The 18756-nt window shown below is 38.9% G+C and overlaps 2 protein-coding genes and 1 long non-coding RNA gene across 5 annotated transcripts; 1 reads left to right on the top strand and 2 right to left on the bottom strand.

The window, feature by feature from the left end:
- Positions 1 to 14118: 14118 nt before the first annotated feature.
- Positions 14119 to 16294, bottom strand: LOC124320913 (tetraspanin-9-like). Of its 2 annotated transcripts, none has more exons than XM_046783818.1 (6): positions 15954 to 16294; positions 15477 to 15668; positions 15226 to 15408; positions 14956 to 15067; positions 14772 to 14896; positions 14119 to 14707 (listed from the first exon to the last, which is right to left on the bottom strand). In XM_046783818.1, exons 1-6 carry the CDS (start codon positions 16023 to 16025, stop codon positions 14606 to 14608), a joined length of 786 nt encoding a protein of 261 aa, XP_046639774.1. In that variant the 5' UTR covers positions 16026 to 16294; the 3' UTR covers positions 14119 to 14605. The 2 variants fall into 2 exon arrangements, with proteins under 2 accessions (XP_046639774.1, XP_046639775.1); XM_046783819.1 differs by having other exon boundaries at positions 16140 to 16294.
- A 57-nt stretch (positions 16295 to 16351) lies between these two features.
- Positions 16352 to 17495, top strand: LOC124320917. The gene is made up of 2 exons (XR_006914073.1): positions 16352 to 16470; positions 17324 to 17495. It is a non-coding gene; the product is annotated as an uncharacterized LOC124320917 (long non-coding RNA).
- LOC124320914 (BLOC-1-related complex subunit 5-like) lies at positions 17362 to 18672 on the bottom strand. Of its 2 annotated transcripts, none has more exons than XM_046783821.1 (4): positions 18580 to 18672; positions 18222 to 18459; positions 17970 to 18130; positions 17362 to 17890 (listed from the first exon to the last, which is right to left on the bottom strand). In XM_046783821.1, exons 2-4 carry the CDS (start codon positions 18409 to 18411, stop codon positions 17486 to 17488), a joined length of 756 nt encoding a protein of 251 aa, XP_046639777.1. In that variant the 5' UTR covers positions 18412 to 18459; positions 18580 to 18672; the 3' UTR covers positions 17362 to 17485. The 2 variants fall into 2 exon arrangements, with proteins under 2 accessions (XP_046639777.1, XP_046639776.1); XM_046783820.1 differs by having other exon boundaries at positions 18557 to 18661.
- Positions 18673 to 18756: the final 84 nt, after the last annotated feature.

Genomic DNA, 18756 nt, shown 5'->3' with positions numbered 1-18756 from the left:
ATTACTGAAACGAGTAAAAGATGTTGACGGACTTATTAATCAAGTAACCGTAGTAGGAAAAAAAGAAGAATTAATTAAAAAATTGAAATCAATTAAACAAAAATGCAATGATGTAGTAATTCCTAAAGTGTCGGTTCGTCAATCTGCACTCGAGAAGGCTTCACAGCCTATGATTCCCATTACCGGGCAATCTAGACTAAATGTAACATCAATGAGGGCAATTTTTGGTGGTGACGCTATATATCAAGAATCCCAAATTCCAGAAGACTGGGAAATAACTTGGGAAACAGGTTGCGTTGATTGTTTAATTGTTGAATATATGCAATTTGAAGAAAAAGTACCTACAAATACTCCATATCCAATGTACGTTGAAGTATATGATTTAACACAAAGTCTTTTTCCAGTACTTGGTGCGGATGGTATGGATGTCAATGAAAATTATCAACCATTTGGAGATTATCTAGGATATGTTAATTCAACAAAACATTTATCCTTAGATAAAAAAGATTTCCATGGACAACTCATTGTGCCAGGTGTAGGTAGACGCCTTCATATTTCACCTCAATCAGATAAACTAGTAACTGGAGAATCTGTAGTTAAAGAAGGAGACGTATATTGGAGTAGGCGTCATAACACAGATACTGATTACACATGGTATGAAGTGACATCTGTTAAGGTTTCTGGTTCTGTTTTAACAGTATCCGTATCCCGTATGACTAAAGGATATACATATTCGGAACTTTGGACAGAATGGAAAAAGTTAGAATTGAGAAGTGGAGGTACAATTTCCTGTATGATGGCTTCTATTCAGGCTGATGGTGGATTTGAATTGATTGTGGCTGATAAAAAAGATCCATCTGTAGAAAAAAAAAAACAATTAATTAAACGAATTTATATTGATAAAGAATAATGTAACTTACTTTAATACATATCAATTGTTTCCAAAAGTTGAACTGCTTTTAAGCTTACAATTTCTGATTTGTCGCACTGTTCCATAAATTCATTTTTCTTGATTACACAATCCACAATATTGCAAGGAAAAAATATATAAAACCATCTGGCGCCATAACATGGCATGGCACGAAAAGCAAACGTCTTTGTACTACAGTGGCTATAAAATGGCGGCGCCACGCGAAAAAGCTAGCCAGAACAAAGGAAACAAGAAGGCGGCACCCACACAGCTGCAGCGAGAATAAGCCAGGTAAACTTTGGCGTAGAATTAAGTCTCAGTTGGGGAAATTCTGCACGAAATTTTTCCAATCGGAGGTACTAATAGGGAAGATTAACCAACTGCGCCATGTTAGATTACTAGTCTGGGTAGTTAATTGGATAATTAACTCAATGGATTCGACGAGACAGAACGAGCTCCTTCTACAAACTCAAGCTGAAACCAGACTGCCCCTCTCTCGGCCCGTTGCTTCTCACGGCTCGAGCGCGCGACACCTAGCGGTCACGAGAAGAGGGGCACACTGACCAAACATTAACTACTTACATCTAATAGCTAATTTTTTTCCTACCCCACAAAATAAATTTTAATAAGTCTTCGATTACATAATTTTCATCTGTACATAATCTCAATCCCTAAAAATAGCCAAACAAATAGATCAAGGGTTTTTCTTTCTTTTTGGCGTTCATTATTGTTATGGTGAATTGTTCATTTTTGGCTTTCTGTTAGTTGCGTTATGAATTTCCTTTATTTAAAAAAGTCGCATTTCTTTATTACTGAGACTGTTTTTTTGTTTTGTTCAACATTTAAAAAAAAACATTTAAAAAACCCCAGTTTTAAAATTAAGAAAGTCAATTTACCAGCATTTTCTAGAAGAAAATTATGAAAATGCCGGGTTTTATAATAAAGAAATTTTATCATTCATTATCATGTAAAAAAATAATACATGTTTTTTTTTTTCAAAAATTCAAAAACGAAGCCCATTACTCCGTGAAACATGTCCTTCGGGAATTTTTTAAACGTTAAAGAGACAGAAAATCAAGGTTAAATAGTAGATAAATACATACTATTATGTTTGGAAAATTTTGTTTCCCTTTATTCTCTTAAATTAATTGATTTTTATTAACTAATTGACTAATAATCTGTCAATATTATCATAATATTCGTAATATTCGAAGTCGCACCACTCATAATATTATGAGTGGTGCGACTTAGGTGTGGCGGAGGCTTCGCCCCGCCACCCCACGTCGCACTTCATGTTTAGATTAAGTTAAAGTAACACTTATTACTATAGTAACAATACAATTATATCATGCGGTCACATGTTGCATTACATAAGTCTTGGCTAATAGATAGCGAGCTACCATAATACCCATTTTTTCCCTTCCAAAAAATAACAATGATGGACTAATGGTCTTCACCCCAGGCTGCCATTCGCATAGTTCGGTGTTCGAATCTCGATCAAGTCGGAAAAGAAAACTAAGGTTGTAATTTTTGAAAAATTCCTCTTAATAAGCTTTCGGAGGTAAATGGAAGTGGAAGATCGGTGGTAACTCTTCTCGACCGCAAGAAGATCTCGATAACCGAGGAGAGGACAGAGGAAGAAGGGAGAGATGACCCAGAGCTTCAAAATGAATATAATCTAACATTTTTAAAATGTTCCCTAACTTCTTGGTTGATGACTAACTGTTAAAAAAGGAGTCATAGAAATTTTACTGACAACCAAATTTATTAAAATCAAGATAAAAAATAGTAAACAAAAAGAGGTAATAATAAAACAAAAAGGGTTAAAAAAATAAAAGTGGGAAAATACAAAGTAAAAAGAAGAATAAAGACGAAATCAAAATCGAACATAAAAACCAAATCAAATAATTAATACTCTCCACTCCCATAGCAGAAAACTTGTCTTGCTAGGGAAGATCCAAACTTTTTTTTCTTTTTGTTTACACTGCTGAGCATGCACTGACAGTTGGAAGGTTACGCAAAAAAAGCGAATTCACTACCTAGGATTCGGCAACCAGCTAGGTAACAAGTACGCAAATTAAATTTTTAAAACAGTAATTAAAACAAATGAAAACCCCGTTAGGACATGTATCAAATTTTGACAGAATTATGTACAAAATTTGGTGACGATTGGTCATTCAGGGAAGAAACGTATAAAGGATAACTAAATGGACATTAAACCCTCTGAATTTCACTACTAGCTACTACTACCCTACCCCCTTTACCCCACACCCTATATCGTTAAGGACCTTCGTATATAAATATACCTCAGGGATAAATGGTTTATTCTTCTCAGCCTCTCAGCAGCAAGTGTTCCCTATGTCCAGCTGCAACCATTCCTCTCCCCATTTCGTATTTGTCTCTAATCTTTGTCCCCCTTCTTTTGGCAGTCGTTACTGGGGCGTGTCTAAAGTCGAAAAAATAGGACGGCTCAAGCGGTTAGAATAGAAGTTACAACCACTAAAAAATTTAAAAAATACCCTAGTAGAGACTAATGAAAATATAATTGTGTAAAAATATAATAAATATATAAATCGAATTGTTTCAAAATGGTGGTAAAGCCCGCCTCTTCAAACCGCTTTCATATTTTTCCAATACTCGGCTTAAAAACCGAGATATAGAGATATTAACGATTAGTTATGTTTTATCACATAGGGCGGGCTTTAAATGGAATTAGGGGAGAGGGGGTGGGGGGCTAGTTAGCAGTTGGGGTAAGTTGGCATTTTGCTAATTAGACCCCTTACAGACCAAAACAAATCAAGCCTTTTACACCAAATATGAAAGACAACACCCAGATTGCTCATACAAAATTTCAAAAGTATACGACTTCCCTTTTTTGGGCCTCTCAACACTTTTTATTTTTCTCATAGCATAAAACTCTAAGACTGTCAAAAAACCTATTAGTAAAAAAGAATTAATGTTTGTCTTATTTTTAAAAGAAACTCGACATTTCTATATTAAAAAGTTATTTAGTTATCGATTTGTTGTTCGAAAAGCACCCTGTGGGATTAGTTGTCAGAAATTTGGAGGGGCATGTTGTGATTTGATTTCTCACCAGAAGTTTTCAAAATTCGACCTAGAAATTTTGGAGCAATGAAGTCATCAGCAGCCAACTTACCCCGTAGTTTGGGCAAGTTGGCAGACTTTTTTGCAGTTTTTCTGAATTTCACAATTTCGTGTAAATGAACATTGTAAACAAATATGATCAATTCATAGAGAATTGAAATCTGAATCTGATTCATTCATTCATTTTACCAGTAGTGTACTCAAAAAATTCAAAAAAATTCAGGAAAAATGCACCTGACAACTAACCCCCCTCTCCCCTACACGGATTCGATATTGACATTGTTGAGGCTGTAGAGGGGGGTAGGTTTTTTTTACTTTGTATACGCGATTCTTATTTTCTCTTGGCTTCCGAAAGGGTTTTGTGGGTGTTATAAGGACTGGGTTTTCGTCGGTTTTTCGGACGATTTGCCTGTATAATAAAAAAATTGGGAATTTGATCTATAGTTCCGTATCTAAATCATTATCAAGGATAAATATTCACCTGGCTTTGATGAAAATAACACCCGCGAGCCCTTCCATTAGGAAATTTTAAGGCGACGGCATTCAGAATGGCTACCTAAGTCTGAAATCATAAGTTCTGGCTCAAGTGGATTTCAAGAGCCACTGATTTAATTCGATCAAGAACTTGTTCATAAAAGGGCGGTAGTCTTCACAGTCATTAGTGCAAATATAACAGGGAAACACTTTGAGACAGGTTTGTTAAGTTTTGTGATTCAGATAAACTACATTAGTCACACGAACACCGAAATGCCAAACACCACCACCAATATCTTTTGCACAGAGAACACTAGCGCCCCTCAACGGGTACGGTGGCATCTCTAGGGACACCCTGCCATGCAGTGAAGGGGTCTGAGCAATTGAAACGGAGAATTGAAAAATCTTTCAAAACTTATACCTAATTAACAAGGCATGGGTAAAACTTGAAAATTTTACACGAGATGCGCACACTTAAGAGCTATTGATGAGTAAAAAAAAATTTTCAAATCGAAGTTAACATATCTTCGCTAAGGCCATTTTAAAAAAAATGTTTAAACCACTTTATTTTAATTTATTTTGAATTCCAAATAGATGGTTAAAAAGAAAAAAAAAATCACTATCTTTTCTCTGTTTTTTAAACCTTTAGCACCAACGATATCGGAAAAAAAAATTAATTTTAACGAAAAAAAAAAAAATTTTTAATTAAAAAAAAACTTTAGGAATTTTTATTTTTTATCTCTCATTCGGTAAACGTGAAAAATTTTTCCCTTTACAGAAAATTTTATACAAACACAATTAATGCACTGCAAAAAAAATTAAAAAAATCGGTGATGTCGAGTGCCAAAATTAATTCGATTTCAACGGAATGACCCAAAGCCATTGGCCGAATCGGTAGATCGGCAGCAAATGCAACGTTTTCCACTGTATGTTCACGATCACACGTCCAACTCGCCCTTTCACCACTTTACCAGACTCAGCACTCACTTCAAAATCGGCAAACCGAATTGGTTTTTTTCTTGCACGTTTTGGCCTCTCCGTTTCTACAAATGGAAACATTACAAACAATGAGACAAAATTCCGACCACCACAATTTAGCCGTGAGTATTTTACGGTTCCCATTAATGAGTCAGACCAACACCTTTTGCAGTTTCATTGGTGGGGGGGAAGATTTGGCAATTCACTTACATGGCGTTCGGTTTGGCAATTCACTTGCATGGTGTTTGGTTTGGCATCAGCCCCATGGGTATTTACTATACTTCTTAAACCCATCGTCGCGTTGCTTCAAGCACAGGGAATTAAGGTCGTGGTTTATTTGGACGATTTTTTTATTTTGCGCCGACAGTCGCTTAAACACCTTGAAATTGCAAAATCCATGCAAGAAACACTTGAGTTCGCTATTAACTTGAAGAAATCCGTGCTGACCCCAACAGGTTATAGAATTCTTAGGCCAAAATTGACTCGGTCCATTTTACGCTCTCCATCCCAGTGAAGAAACAATCCCAGGTCAAAATCTTTGTGAAATCGCCCTTTCAAGCGCACAAGTGTCTGTCCATGATTTGGCCTCCATCTTGGGCCTCCTTTCATGGGCTTTGTCAGCGGTCGACTTTACCCAGTCCCATTATCGGCATCTGCAGCGGCAACGCGGGGCTCGTGATGGGGCAAGGTGATATGCGGGTGAAATTGGTTTTGTCCCCGGAATCTAAAGAGGATTTATCATGGTGGGTTTGCAGTTTGGCTCATTTGGGTGGCAAATCCATGTTGGAACAATCGCCGGCGCTGGTCATTTGCTTTGACGCCTCTCTTTCGGGCTGGGGGCGGTTTGTGGAGGAGTCACTGCGGTTGGACCATAGACGGCAAGGGATGTTAAAAGGCAAATTAATGAATTAGATGGCTTGACTTCGTCTGGCTGAGAATTTGAAGATCGTAAAAGGTCTGATGCGGCGGCTGTTGAATAACCCACCTTGTTGGTTTTTTCCCTCCAGATGGTGGCTTTAAAATGAGCTGTCAATAAATTGGTCAACACTGTTCTAGTCTTCACTCATTTATGTATGCAATTGCAATTGCTCAACGTTCGCGCTTCGCGGTGGTTCGCCTTGAGCTTTCACGGCAGTCGGACGCGCGTTAAGTCTCTCCTTCTGTTTTTTCCTTTTTGTGTGTGTCTCATACCTCTCCTCCTAGGACTATTTTCGCCTCCAGCTACTTTCTCGAACCACGCCGTCTCTCGTACGTAAGTCCGCCCAACCTCATTGTCCGTCTGTATCTAAAACCGCTCTTGAACCGCGTGGCTCTCGTTTGTCTTGTAATTTTCACGATGTACAATCGTAGACGTAGTATCCCAGAGATGAGCGAAGGAGATGATGAGGATTCGCCTAGTTGCCCACCAAAAGTCTTAATCGACCATGTTAATCCCGTGCAGCCATCACTTTGCATAAGCAGCATTAGTAAAATTGCCCCAGTAGTTGTCTCCGCGATTGATAAACCCGGGTTCTTCCTGTCTCTCAAATTTGCTGACACTAAATCCTTTGTTGATGATCTTGCACGCTTAGTCAAGCCTGTTAAGAATGTCGAAGTCGCGTCAGGGGGAGACCTTTTTGTTTTCCCGTTCGATTTGGAACAAAAATAGGCTATTTTGAATTTAAACTGCATTAACAACCTTAAGGTCTCTTGTAAACTAACCAAATCTGAATCTGAATTCAGAGGAGTCATAGTTGGAGTCCCTGTGTCGGAATCGGACAGCGAGGCTCTGTTAGATCTCTTGAAAGACCAACACGTTACCCACGTGCATCGGGTTAACAAATTCGTTGATGGGGTTCAGTCTCCATCCACTGTGGTTGTGCTCACCTTTTCGCAACCGTTTCCTTACAGAGTAAGATTGGGCTACAGAAGCTTTGTGGTTCGTGCATACTCTCCCAAGCCCATGCAATGTTCAAAATGCCACCGCATTGGGCACACCGCCGCGCATTGTAATTTTCCAGCTAGATGTCCCAGCTGCGGTGGCAGTCACCCACCGGCAGCCAACTGTGAAAGCAAGGCCAAATGTTTAAATTGTTAGAAAGATCTCCATCTTACGGGAAGCCCCCTATGCCCTGCGTACATTTCACATTTGAATGCGCTCAAGTTTGCCAGGGCTAACAATGTCTTGATGTTCGAAGCTAAACAGCGTTTATCCACCAGTTCCAAACAAACGCCTCCTTCTGCCTCAGGCCCAGCCGCGCCCTCGGCGATCGAACTCGCCCAACAGAAAGAAATTGATGGTCTCCATTTGAAAGTCAAACTGTTGAACTCTAAACTCTCCCAGTTAGTGGTAGATATCCAACCTCTTTTCACTTTGAAAAGCAACGTTGAAAAAATAGTTGATTCCTTTGCAGCTATTCACGAGAAAATCGAGACATTGTCAGGAGTACCCGGTGCGATTCAAGGTCTGCAGAACCAATTTGCCGAGATGGCAACCTTCATGAAGTCTGCGAACGTTTCGTCTCAGAGCCAGGCCCAGTCCCGTTTCCATAGAACGCCTTATGACAAGTCTCCCCAAAACAACAAATGAATAAAACAATCCCTCATCTTAATATTATCCAATGGAACGCTAGAAGTTTATACCGTGCTAAGTTGGATTTATTTAAAAATAATCTCAGAAGTTCTAATCCCTCAATTGTTTTGTTGAGCGAGACCCATTGGGTCGACTCTCACCCTGTTGCTTTTGATGCCATTAATTGTTTTGTTATTTTGGGGATGTGGGGTGTAGTGGACTAGAGCGTCAACACTTTGGAAAAAGGCAATGAGGCTCTGGTTTCGAACCCCAGCTGAACCCGTCATAAAACTGTAAGTAGCGCCCTTGAGGCAGCATGCATAACACAGGATTCTTGATTGCTTTCAAGGATATGACGTTAAATATACTGTGGTGGGTTCAATCACATCTAAATTGGAAACTGAAGGCGCTTTGAGCATATAATGGAAAGGCGCCATATAAATACGTACATTATTATTATTATTATTGTTAAAAATCGCGCAGATAAAAACGGTGGCGGAGTAGCCATTCTCGTCAAGAAGTCCATCTCTGCGTCTTTAATTCCTTCTCCTGTTCTTGCCCATATAGAGTGTATCGGGGTTTCGATTTTACTACCCGATGGCAAAAACCTTGTCCTGATTTCGGCGTACTGCTCCAAAGGGGATGCAGAACCATCGGAAATCGCTTCGTTGCTTGACCAGTCTAATAATTTGTGTGTTATTGGCGGCGATTTTAATTCCCATCACCGTGCGTGGGAAAACTCACGGGCTAACAATAGATGTGGGTTGTCGATTGTCCAATATCTCAGTTCTAATTCTAATATGGTTTTGTGTACGCCCCCAAATCTCCCGAATAGAATTGATCCCTCTACTAATCATTGCTCCACAATTGAACTCACGTTCGCCACTCCAGATTTAGCGCATTTGACTCAAATCTCTCTTGGTCCAACTACATGGGACAGTGATCACGTCCCCATCCGTATTTCTCTAAATATGAAAATAGATTTCATTTCCGACCTTCCGTCTACCTGGAAGTTTGACCCCAACAAGTGGTTAGGGTGGAATAACCTTATTGAAAGCAACCTTACTAACTCAATTTTTTATTCTTTGTCTGACCTGGTCGTAGCGTACCAAACGTGGTATGATTCCATTATGAATGCCAGTAACGCGACCTTTAAATTTTCCCCCAGGAATAACCAAGCTAAGGAACCAAGTAGGCCTTGGTGGTCAGCTGACATTAAAAAATCGATTGCCTTAGCTAGGCGCGCCAAGCTACGCTGGCTAAAATCTCCTTGTATTGAAAACAAAATCGAGCTCAATCGTTTAGATGCTTTGAAAAAAAGGCTATAGCCAAAGCTAAGTCTGATTCGTGGAATAATTTTATTGCAGCTCTGGATGCAAGCAAATCAAATGATATCTGGCGCTTCACTAATAAAATGATCGGTTCAGCTCCGTCACCCTCTTCCAATTACCCAGTAGTTGATTCTTCTGGCGCACCTTTGATTTCCACCCAGGAGAAAGCGGAACTGTTCTTACACACATTGTCGGCCCATACCTCTACGCCCCCCTCCTGCACAGGAGCTGCGGACAAGGAGAAATTCTTTACTAGTAAAGCAGATGCCGCTATTTCCTCCGAGGTTCCGAACCCTCTTAACAGTAAAATAACTTTGTCTGAACTGTCGTCGGGCCTTCAGAACCTAAAAAGTAGAGCGTTAGGCCCCGATCTGATCCATAATGAAATGCTTAAACAGCTCAGTCCAGTTAACCGCAGGTCCCTTTTACATTTATTTAATCTGTTTTTCGTATCCGGCTTCAGTCCAAATCATTGGAAAACTGCTATTGTTGTCCCTCTCCTTAAACCAGGTAAGCCTCCAAATAACGTCAATTCGTACCGTCCGATATCCCTTACGTCGTGTTTGGCTAAAGTTTTTGAACACGTTATAAAATTTCGGCTCCAATGGCACTTGGAACACTTCAATTGCATCCCGAAATTCCAAGCTGGCTTCCGACCAGGTTTTTCCACGTTCGACCATATAGTCAGACTCAAGTCCCACATAAAGGAAAGCTTTAATAAATGCCAGAATACTTATGCAGTTTTTTCTAGACATTTCCAAGGCGTATGATTCAGTCTGGATCCCAGCCCTCTTGTACAAATCATCTAAACTAAAAATTTCTGGTTCTATATTGAATTGGCTCAAACACTTTCTTACTAACCGTTCCTTTACCGTAAGAATTAATAACAAGCTATCTTCACCGGCAGCCCTCAAGCGTGGTGTCCCCCAAGGTGGAGTTCTCAGTCCCACACTTTGGCTAGCCTATATGTACGATTTCCCGATTCCGGCTCCTCTGTGCCACACAGCGCTCTTTGCAGACGATATTGAGCTTCATACGTCGTCAAACTCTAACGTGCGGGCGGCCGAGGTGTTGCAACCGTATCTTAATCGTATTGGCCTCTGGGCCACAGATTGGTGCCTAGTCTTTTCAATTGAAAAAAATGTGTCCTTCTCATTTTCTCGAGAAGACGCTCTATGAATCAGGATTTAACCTTAACCCGAAACAATCTGCCTATTCCCATTGAAACCACATTTAAATTTCTTGGAGTCCATTTTGATAAAAAACTTAGCTGGAACGCGCATGTCAGCATTACGCTCGCCAAGGCGTCTCGTAATCTGAATGCCATCAAAATTCTCGCGAGAGGTAAGATCGGCCTTAATTTCAGGTCTCTAGTCCGCCTTTATAAATCTCTTATTCGAAGTAGACTTGAATATGGCGCTGTAGTCTTATCGTCTCTCTCTAAGTCCCAGACTTACTCATTTGAAGTGCTCCAGAATGCTGCAATGAGATCTATTATCGGTGCTTTTAAGTCCACTGCAGTCGCTATTTTGAATTGGGAACTTAACATTGAACCTATCGATTTCCGGTGGAAATCGCTGGCGATCAATTACTTGCTGAACCTTAACGCCAAACCGTTTAACATGACCTACCACACGGCCAGCTCTCTTGTGTACGGAAATATTAAATGGAAACCTCGTAGTACCCCGGCCATCGTCCCTCTCTGTAAAAACCTTAACTTAATCGACAATCTAAACATCTTCAATAACAGCGCGTCAACTGTTAGGCCTCTCCCGCCCCCGCCGTGGCAAACACCCCACTCCGAGTTTTCTAAATTTCCCATAACGAAAAAGATGTCCATTCAGAATCCGGGCCTGGCCCGGGCCACTTTCTTGGAACTTTACGAGTCCCAACCAGCGAATACCATAAATGTATTCACGGATGGAGCCTTGAGAGACAACCGTGCTGCTTGTGCGTTTACCATCCCTTCCCGTGATGTAAATAAAGCTTGGAAACTTCCCGATAACAGTAGCATTTTTTCGGCCGAGCTCGCGGCGATTAGACAAGCACTAAACTATATCTATAACTTTGAAATTGCAGTGGTTAATATTTTCAGCGACTCCCTTGCAAGTGTTATGGCTATCCATAGTCAGCGTGTTGATTCCCATCACCTTATTAAATATATCCATCAGACTGTATCTAACCTTTTGAGTTCAGGCACCCGTACTAACTTTATTTGGATACCGAGCCACGTAACCATCCCTGGTAATGAACGCGCCAATGAGCTCGCTACTTAATGCTTGTCTGATCCCGTTAGCCCGGTTTTATCAATCACGCCTTCAATATCAGAATTTTTGAACGTTATCCACTCTGTTAGAATTTCTAACCTCAGCCGTTCCCTTAGACTGGCCTGTCCTACTCTCCTTCCCTCATCGAGGTGTCGTATGGGTCTTAGACCGTGGCAGGTCCACAAGTCGAGAGTTATTTCGAGAATCCTTCACAGGCTCAGGAGCAGTCGAAATCGCCTAAATAAAACGTTGAGACATTTTGACGCGGACAATGATGGTTTTTGCCCCAATGGTTGCCCCAATTTAGAAGACTCTAACCACGTTCTTACCGTATGTCCAACTTATGAAATCTTTCGGGAGCCCCTAAGATCTCTCGTATCCGGTCTCAAACTTGATTTTGTCCTCCCAGTCCTTATTGGCATTTGTGAAAACATTCCTTCTAATAGTCAATTTAAAATCAGAGACGGCGTAGTAAAATTTCTAACTCAGTCTGGCCTCATTAGTCGAATTTAAATTCCATTTCACCCTTCCCCCCCAAAAAAAAAACTATCTATGTGTTTACTCTCTTTCATAGTCTTTTGACTATGACATGTGATTCTACAAGAAGATCTCAGTCAATCGGTCGGTGCGCAAAGGGCTCGTTCATACTTGCCCGTAATCCGAAGACGTGGGCTGCGCTTTAGCAGCTACCTTCGGTGGCACCGTTAAAACAAATATCATCATCATCATCATTCGCGCTTCGCGCTCACTCGAACAATTTTCAATTGCTTAAAAAAAAATTGTAAGACCCTCTCCTTTCCCTTGAAGTTTAGTCCCTCCAAAAATGAGGGGCAAAAATGGTAACTTCTCTTGGCGCCACTAGGGGTGCTACCGCGTGCTATCAGCAAAGCCTACTGTATTTAGGAAACCGAAAGGTTTGGCCTTTTTCTTGAAGCAAATTTGCCTTCCCTTCCTCCAATGTTACCCAGCCTTCAGGTGGACCCACGGGAGCCGTTGTATTGCCTAGTGGCGATACATGAAAACTTAATTTTTTTATCGATATGATTACGTTCGCTTGGTACGTGGCCTTTGTTTGTTTGTGAGTTGTGTTATTTGTGTGTTGTGTTTGTTTGTTTCTGGATAAATTTCACATACTGCAATAAGTGCTATTGGTAATAGTAATCCGTCCCGTGTGCCTTCGTCATTAAAAGCCCTTACGGCAATATATTAATGGGGCGTTCATAAATTACCGCTCATAAGCCCGGGTGATTCCTCCCCCCTCCCCTACATAATTTCGACCACCAGGTGGCTCCCGTGGGTCCACTTGGAGGATGGGAATTGGAGGAAAGGTGAGCAAACTGCATGGTGTATTAGTATGGTGGGGGAACTTATGGTTGGAATCGGCTATCTCGGCTGAAGCCAGTGGTCGCACCTGATCAGCGCTGCCTGGTGGACAATTGGGTGAACTATGAGCTATAAACGGTCTGAAAATTTCGATTGCACATTGCTTGTGTACTTATAAAGCTATAAAATCGTAAAAATAGAGTCAAAAACAGCAATTAAGTATTATTTTTCAAGCTTTAATTATTTTAAAATTAATAGAAGAAAATATGAAAAAAAATAAGTGACGAATATGCGAATCGAACCTTATCGCATTCGAGTCGCAGACCGGGACTCTAGCCACTGTGGCATCCAACTGTTGTCAAAAATCGTAAATTTTAAAAAGATATACTATTTTTCAGACGAATTTACAAAAGAAATTAGTATCTTGGTTCATAGAGGGCACCAAAGAAGTGCGACCAGCCCTGCAATTGAGTGTTAAGAATTTCGACTTTTGCACTAAGCTCCGCCTCTTGTCCGGGGAACTGGCTTCATTCGAGATAGCCGATTCCAACCAAAGTTCCCCCACCATACTAATACACCATGCAAACTGTGCTTCAATTTTCAACACGGCGGGGATGCCAAACCTTTCGGCTTCCTATATATAGAGTAGGCAGCTATGCTATCAGATAACAACGCAAAGAATTCAATGGCGTAACTGCGAAAACTCAATGCGGCTTTTTGTATTCTTACTAATGAATAATAAATATTGATTTTCCATTGAATAATTGTTTTTTTTTTTGTTTTTTTTTTTAATTGAAATCCCGCTTTTAAGTTATTTTGCGTTGTAAGGTATGATTACGTGTATTGAAAATAATTCAATATTTATAATGAGACCCTCATTTCCTGCTGATTTCCCATTTACAAATATTTAATTATAAATTTCTATACGACCCCACTGGCCGATTTTGTCAGGGCTTACAATACTTACTAAAATAGTAAGTAGAAATAGTGCTCATTTAAACATTTTTTAATTACAATTTGTTCTAGGTAAAAATGCTAAAATGATATTTCGGACTCTTTCAGTCACGGATAGCTTGTTAAAGACGGTGCAGCACATTCTCTTTAACTCGACTGTACACGGTACGAGTTCACTATTACCGAGACACTTATCGATTTAACATATAACAAAAGCTGGGGAAACAGGATTTGTATGAGTAGTATATATTTGAGATTTCAATTAACATATTAGGAGATTCATTAAAGCTAAAAGAAAAAGTTGTTTGCTGCAAGAACATTAGCTACAAAGAGTTTTCATTATGCTGCGTTTAGCTGAAGTGGTTATTTGACAAATATCACAGGAGTTCAGTCTACCAAAAAAAGAAGTGAAGCAGAGGATACAGGGGCTAAAATTAATTTACAACATAAAAACATAAAAATCGCAATTTTTCAACACACGCAGGTGTCGAAAGCGGTTGGAAGTTGAAAAAGAAAAATCTGTCATATTATACACTTCAGGTGTCACGCTCAATCAGTAAGGTCTGAACGAGCGGTCTTGTGATACTAGAATTAGTTCAGATTCAAAATTATTTTGGCACTATAATGAGAAACAGTATAAGTGAAACAAAAAGCCGAAACAATTATAACGAGATTGTTCCCGGTTAAAAAAGAACCATTTCTTTCTTGAAGTCTATACAGCAAAAGATTGTGATTTCACAGCTGTGTAAGTTTTAAACCCGGCACGGCGACGAGTAAAACAAAACAAGATCATCGAAGATATTAATCCAAAAATCTAAAAAAAAAAGCTATATTATAAGTTTTTGCCAATGAATTAGGAGAATTCGTACGATTTTTACCTGTATAACGCCAACAACAAATCCGATTATACCGACTAGATGAATGCGCTCTTTCAACCAAATCTGAGCTTTGTTATAGCAACCAGACGGAAACCACATGGAAACTTCTTCTAACTGACCACAATCTGTAAACATTATGCATACTTAACAATTTGTCCACCCTTCATCTTAAGAATGCAAATACCACTCATGTACTGAAATGATGGGATGCAGCATGAATGAGGAACATAAAAATTCCCAGGCCATGCAGAAATGTTGAACCAGTCTTCATAATGCTGAACACCGCAACAGCTGAGCTGAACACAGTGGGAAAAAAAAAAAAAAAAAACTAATTAAACTAAAGTAAACAAACCAAATAAGCTACTGTAATAGGTGTAAAAGGAGTATTTGACTAACATATTTGTTTTTCTCAGATTCCTGGGTGGCTAAGATTTCTATGATTTTTTTTTTTCACCTGGTACTGAATGTGATCCCATGCAAAAGTAATTCCAGTATATTCTTTTGATGTATTATAATGTGCCTGGATACCAGTGAGCAGTTCTTGCTGAAGTGATGCAGAGAATATCTCCCTGTATAGAACACCAAAGATTCCACAAACCAGCTCAGCTCCACATAATATGGAAATTAATATGAAGTACTAAAAAATAAAATATGATACAATTCAGCAAGCAAACAACACAAAACACAACAAATTAATATGCTTACTGAAATGAGAAGGCAGGGGCTCATAAACCAGGCTCCAATGAGGCCACAAAATGCAACAAGAAATAAAACTGCACCAATTATGAGACCTACTGAGTCCAAACTCAGAAGCTCATGTTGAGGCAGAAGTGAGACAAATCCACTGTAAGATATTCGTAGCCAGATTGCAATTCCAACCACTCCACCACCAAGTATCTATTTCCAATTCCATAAATGAAATCATACATCTGCAATTCACTTGATACATCATGAATATGAACTAAATATTTTTAACTGATTGTAAAAAATAATAATCAAAATGAAATTTTCAATAAATTACAAGAAACCATCATCTACGTGCTGACAACTAGGTAATTGAATTTCATAAAAAAGAAAAGGAGCATCAAAGAGCATGTTTTCTTTAATAACTATTGAGTACTATAGAAATGCGAAACCATCGATGGTAGCCTTAATTTCAGTTCAGCGAACGAACCAGCATACCCAGAATAGTCCGTTTAAAAGGCCAAATAATGACCTGATGCACACATAACCCCTTTTCTGAGATTTTCTCATTTCACAAAATAAAAAAATTTCATGTACAAATTTTAGAAAAACTTTTTATCAAGAAAAACAAAATTGAATACAAAACTCCGAGTCTCACTCAGTACGAGACCGTAGTAGACTTACAGACGACGCATTAGTCATTCGGTCCATTCAGCAGAGCAGTTGCCTCATATTTCAAACACCTAGGCCATTGCTCTGCCTAGGCTAGATAAAGAGCAAAGACTCAAAGAGGCCAAGAGGCTAAAGAATAAAAAAATTTTGACTTAAAAGGGAAAAATGTGAAGCGATGCATGATGATTTAACGTAAGCATATTCGAACAATATCCTTAAAAATAAAATTCCATACAATACCGGAAGTCGTTAGAAAAACGTAACTTAGTTAAAAACAAATCTTTAAAGACGCATAAATCTCTAAAAGGTAAGCGCGGTATATATGATTGTTATAAGAATAAAGGTTAACTACGAACTTAATTGCGAGCCCGAAGGGCGAAGCTAATAATCGCATACGCAGAAAAAAAAAAGCCATGTCACTTTGTCTGTATGTATGTATGTATGTATGTATGTATGTAACGCTCCATAGCTCGGGCGTTTTACGACACATTTAGGACTTTTTGGTCTTAAAAATTAAACAAAAAATATGCGGTGCAACCAGAACAAAAATAATTTCATTTACTTAATTAGTTCTCCTGTAATTAATGAAAAACTGTTAAAATAATTGCTTAACGACTAGTGACATCTGGCGGTGGCGACTACAACTTTTTCACCTTAGGTTTAAATTTCACTTTCCACTACATATGTAAGTGTCATTTATTTAACGTGTTAAGTTTAAAATTCATCCTTCTCGTCGAATAATTTTTATTGAAATATATTCGTAATGGATGGTTAAACATGAGTAAAATAATTTTACGAATATATTCCGCCCAATCAAATCACCACCAGATGTCCGTAGTATCGCCGTGATGACGCAATCTTTGATGTCCCATCCATGACGCAACAACCAGATTTGCATTTATGTTTTGCAGTTATTTGACTAAAAGATGGTTATTTTTAAATTCAATTATTGAACTTTATGTGTAAAAATTGGAAAATAAGAGTTAAGCAAACTAAACGTTAATAACTTGCAAGGATATTGAACTTTGACAGAAAAATACCGTTTTAAGACCAAAAAGTCTGTGAAGAAAAGTGTGAACTGTGAATAAGTCCGAGTTAACAATAGGCCCTGAATTTTTCATTTAAGACAGTTTTCAACTGGCTTACGATTATCCCTTCGCGGCGAGCTGATAAGCTTGCTTTTCTATCTTATAAAGGTTAACTACGAACTTAATATCTTACAAACAACACAATATATGCTCAAATAAATTATTTTTTTAAGGACGCGTTCAATCAAAACAGAATGTTCAGACGAAGAACATAGCAATAATACAGGAAGGAAAATCACGAACGTAAGTAAGTAAATGGCAAATCCAATATTAACCAGTAGACCATATGAACTCTTCCAATCGATCCGATGTTGGTAGCTGACGGTTTAATGTTTCAATGCTATCTAATGCTGTTGCTAGGGCTAATTGACAGCGGGTTAAAGAATGTGAAACCTCGTGAATGCGTGCTAGTTTCTCAGCATATTTAGCATACATTTTTTGTCTATCAGTAAGTGCAGTCATTATTGCCGCAAATTGGGCTTCAATATCTTTTGAACTTTGAGCTAGCTGATTCTGCTCAGTAACTACTGTTTCAGCATTTTGTTTCATTAGTCCCTCAAGTAGTCCTACTATACTTTGCAAAGCTCCAGCATCAAGTCGATCAACAATATCAGGCTCTCTCGGATGAGTTGTGGATAACGAACTTCGAATAATTGGCAAAAACAATGGTATTCGCTATAAGTAAAAGAAAAACAACTTTTAATTTGATACAAAAGATTTAAAGTATTAATTAGAAAAAAATCCACATTTATACCCCTAAAGTGAGAATTTCTGAATCTTCTTCTCCTTCATCGAGCATGGATTTTTGAGACACAACAACTATGTTTCTTCCTTTTAATGGTTGTGAGGGAGCATAGGAAACTCCATAACCTTTTCCACTTTTCACATTTGGTTTACCTTGGTGTTTGGGAGATTCTAAATGGGAGAAGTTGCATGAAGAACATGAAGGCAATCATAAACTAAAAAAAATCGTAAAACTAAAATGTACAATATAAGTTGTTTGTACCTCCAATTGGTCTATTGACAGTGTATGAAACATATGGGACATCTACATCAGAAGAGCAAAGGCTGGGATGAGGAGACGAACGACCATTATCATCCAAGGTTTGAGACGAATCTTGTCGTGGTTTATTGTGGATATTACTCCTTGACTCAACCGATGGTTGAGTGCTGGGTGTACTTTGTTCAATACCCATAATGGAGCACAACAAGAACACCAAATCAGTAATTATTACGGGAACAACCTAAAAATTTTTGAGACAATAATAAATTGAAAAAAAACACAAAGATTTAACGGCGCTGTAATTTCTAGATTTGGTGTCTGTTCTCTGTGTGACTGACCGACTGTGTCTGTGTGTGACTACCTGACTGGGTACAGCTAACAGTGTAACTGTCCAAAGAAAAGAAAAGACTGCAGACGAAATTTAGGTTTAGGCAGACGGACAAAGTCAGTACTCAGCAGTCAGCACTCAGTAGATCCTATTTGAGTTCGGAGATCGGAGTCTGGATTAGACCCGTCTGGTGACCAAATTCAGTCAGGT

The sequence above is a fragment of the Daphnia pulicaria genome, chromosome 1, assembly GCF_021234035.1.
Source record: "Daphnia pulicaria isolate SC F1-1A chromosome 1, SC_F0-13Bv2, whole genome shotgun sequence".
Lineage (NCBI taxonomy): Eukaryota > Metazoa > Arthropoda > Branchiopoda > Diplostraca > Daphniidae > Daphnia > Daphnia pulicaria.
This window is presented reverse-complemented; position numbering and strand designations above follow the sequence as displayed.